The sequence below is a fragment of the Solanum tuberosum genome, unplaced genomic scaffold (assembly GCF_000226075.1).
Source record: "Solanum tuberosum cultivar DM 1-3 516 R44 unplaced genomic scaffold, SolTub_3.0 scf00489, whole genome shotgun sequence".
Taxonomy (NCBI): Eukaryota; Viridiplantae; Streptophyta; class Magnoliopsida; order Solanales; family Solanaceae; genus Solanum; species Solanum tuberosum.
In genome coordinates this window covers 150,613-153,876 of record NW_006239412.1, presented here as the reverse complement: position 1 = coordinate 153,876, position 3,264 = coordinate 150,613, and the positions used below count along the sequence as shown (strand labels likewise).

Sequence of the window (3,264 nt, the reverse complement as noted above, 5' to 3'; positions counted from 1 at the left end):
GGGGGGGGGGGCGGATCCTCACGACGGCTCCGATTCTCAGCGGAGGAAAAAGCGCTATCATCGTCACACCGCTAATCAAATTCAAAAACTTGAAGCGTAAGCAATTGAAATTCCTGTACAATAGTACTCGCCATGCATTTTTTGCATTTTCTAATCTGTAGCTAAAAAACTAATTTGGTTGAGTTTTTGGTGTTGCTAGTATTTTTAAGGAATGTCCGCATCCAGATGAGAAGACGAGATTGCAGTTAAGTAGAGATTTGAGTTTGGCTCCTCGACAGATTAAGTTTTGGTTTCAAAATAGAAGAACTCAAATGAAGGTTTGTTCAATTTTTACTCTGTTATTTTATCTCGGAGAATTGCGAGTTTTTTTTTCAACTGATGTATTGTGTGTTTTGGTTTGGGATTTTTTAGGCACAACATGAAAGAGCAGATAACTGTGCGCTTCGAGCAGAGAATGATAAAATTAGATGTGAAAATATAGCAATTAGAGAAGCTTTGAAGAATGTGATTTGCCCATCATGTGGAGGTCCTCCAGTTACTGAAGATTCATATTTTGATGAACAAAAATTGAGAATTGAAAACATGCAATTAAAAGAAGAGGTTTATTTTAATGAATTTAATTTTTTTCCCTAATTTAATCTTTCAATTTCACTGATTTGATTTAGTTATTCATTTTATCATGCAGCTTGATAAAGTATCTAGTATTGCTGCTAAGTATATAGGGAGGCCAATTTCACAACTCCCACCAGTGCAACCTATTCATCTATCTTCACTAGACTTGTCCATGTCTAGTTTTATTGGCCATGGCCCTAATTCCCTTGATCTTGATCTCGATCTTCTTCCTGGAAGTTCGTCGAATATGCCCAGTTTCGCCTATGCTACGTTGAATTTATCGGACATGGATAAGTCACTTATGGCTGATATTGCTGGTAATGCAATGGAGGAACTAATTAGATTGGTGCAAACTAATGAACCTTTGTGGATGAAGTCCACAATTGATGGAAGAGATGTACTTAATTTCGATAGCTATGATCGTGTTTTCCCAAGGGCTAATAGTCATTTGAAAAATCCTAATGTTCGGATTGAGGCTTCTAGGGACTCAGGTGTTGTGATCATGAATGGTTTAGCATTGGTCGAGGTGTTTATGGATGCGGTTAGTTTTTCTTACCACATTTTTTCTTGCAAATGGAAAGAGTTGATTGACATTTCTGATCTTTTTCCCTATTTTCTGTTTGGTAGAATAAATGGCATGAATTTTTTCCTACAATTGTTTCGAAGGCTAGAACGCTCGAAGTAATATCATCTGGTGTAATGGGCAGCAGAACTAGTACATTGCAATTGGTAAAGAATAACGATATACTTAACAAAGATGAATTTTTTCTTGAAAATACATCTATTTTTAGGCTGAAAACGACTACATGATGCAGATGTATGAAGAATTGCAAGTGCTTTCGCCGTTGGTCCCAACGCGACAATTGTGTTTCCTACGGTTTTGCCAGCGGATTGAGCAAGGCTCATGGGCTATTGTTGATGTTTCTTATGACATAACTCAAGAAAATCAGTTTTCTTCCACTTCTTGCAAAGTTCACAGGCTTCCATCTGGATGCTTGATACAAGATATGCCCAATGGTTATTCCAAGGTTGTCCGAGATACCCGTAATAATCAACATTATAAGCTCTACATTCGTCGTTAATTATGAGACTGATTTATGAACTTTATTTGTTGAATAGGTTACTTGGGTGGAACATGTAGAAGTGGAAGAGAAAGGTTTAATTCATAGGCTATATAGAGATCTTATACACAGTGGATTGGCATTTGGAGCTGAGAGATGGGTTGGTACTCTTCAAAGAGTTTGTGAAAGATATGCTTGTCTCATGGTTAATAGCAACCCGTCTCATGATCACGGTGGAGGTAACTTATATCAAAATTCTTTTTCCCCCCCCGATATGATTGGGAATTTAAATTGGTGGATTAATGTGTAATGTTATGTTAAGCAGCAATTCCATCGCCTGATGGGAAGAGAAGCATGATGAAACTGGCACGAAGGATGGTGAGCAATTTCTGTGCTAGCGTGAATCCATCGAATGGACACCAATGGAACACAATTTCCGGTTTGAATGAGTTTGAAGTCAGAGCCACACTCCAAAAGTGCACTGACCCCGGCCAGCCCAATGGCGTAGTCATTAGTGCAGCTGCCACAATTTGGCTACCAATTCCTCCACAACATGTCTTCAATTTCTTCAGAGACGAACGAACTCGACCTCAGGTCTGTGCAAATTGACTATATGCTTCTAGATTCATTTGACTTTGTGCCTAGTGGGGAAATGTAGAAAAGTTTCCCTTGACTTTCTGTTCTCTGTTTACTATTATCCTAACCAAATGTAAACTGGGACTACTTGGTACATGTAATTATACGTCTTTTTAGTCAATATGAAGCGCGTTCTTAATTTGAGAAATTCGTTTGTTTATGTTTACAGTGGGATGTTCTTTCAAACCAAAATCCAGTGCAAGAGGTAGCTCATATAGCAAATGGCTCTCATTCAGGGAACTGCATTTCCGTGCTACGGGTAAATTGATGAAAAGCCATACTAAAAATATATTAATCTTTACTTTATCCTTAAAATTACATTTGATTCTGAGGAAACTGTTACATGTTTTTAGGCCTATAACACTAGTCAAAACAACATGCTGATACTCCAAGAAAGCTGCATAGACTCATCAGGGGCATTAGTAGTGTATAGTCCAGTAGATATACCAGCCATCAACATAGCGATGAGCGGTGAGGACCCCACGTATATCCCATTACTACCCTCGGGGTTCACAATATCGCCAGATGGGAGACAACTAGACGCAGATGCAGCATCATGTAGCAGCAGCTCAAATGCAAGTACTATAGGAGGAGGCAGGTCAGGAGGTTCACTTATAACAGTAGTGTTCCAAATTTTAGTTAGCAGTTTGCCATCAGCAAAAATGAGTCCAGAATCAGTGAACACTGTGAATAATCTCATTGGCAGCACTGTTCACCAAATTAAATCTGCCTTGAATTGCTCCACTTCCTGATCCTATTTTTTTGAAATCTCATCAGTTCAGCATTTAAATTACCTCTCTGCTTCTGTTTAGAAGTAGTTGGGAATTTTCAATGCTTCTTTCATTACCTCTGCCACTGCTCACTCTACTGATTCTGTCACAGCTTTATGACATTTCACAACTCATAGTCTTTTTTTATTTTAATTTATTTTGGGGGGCGGGGGGGGGGGGGGTTT

General features: G+C 38.7%; 1 protein-coding gene across 1 annotated transcript; it reads left to right on the top strand.

The window, feature by feature from the left end:
* Positions 1-7: 7 nt before the first annotated feature.
* On the top strand, positions 8-3,234 carry LOC102579074 (homeobox-leucine zipper protein HDG11-like; the record flags this gene model as incomplete). Its single annotated transcript, XM_006364321.2, has 10 exons — positions 8-96; positions 200-317; positions 412-600; positions 686-1,153; positions 1,240-1,341; positions 1,428-1,640; positions 1,732-1,912; positions 1,999-2,267; positions 2,479-2,568; positions 2,663-3,234. Coding segments are annotated over 10 exons (2,118 nt in total), but the record flags the coding sequence as incomplete, so codon positions are not given.
* Between the last annotated feature and the right edge of the window lie 30 nt (positions 3,235-3,264).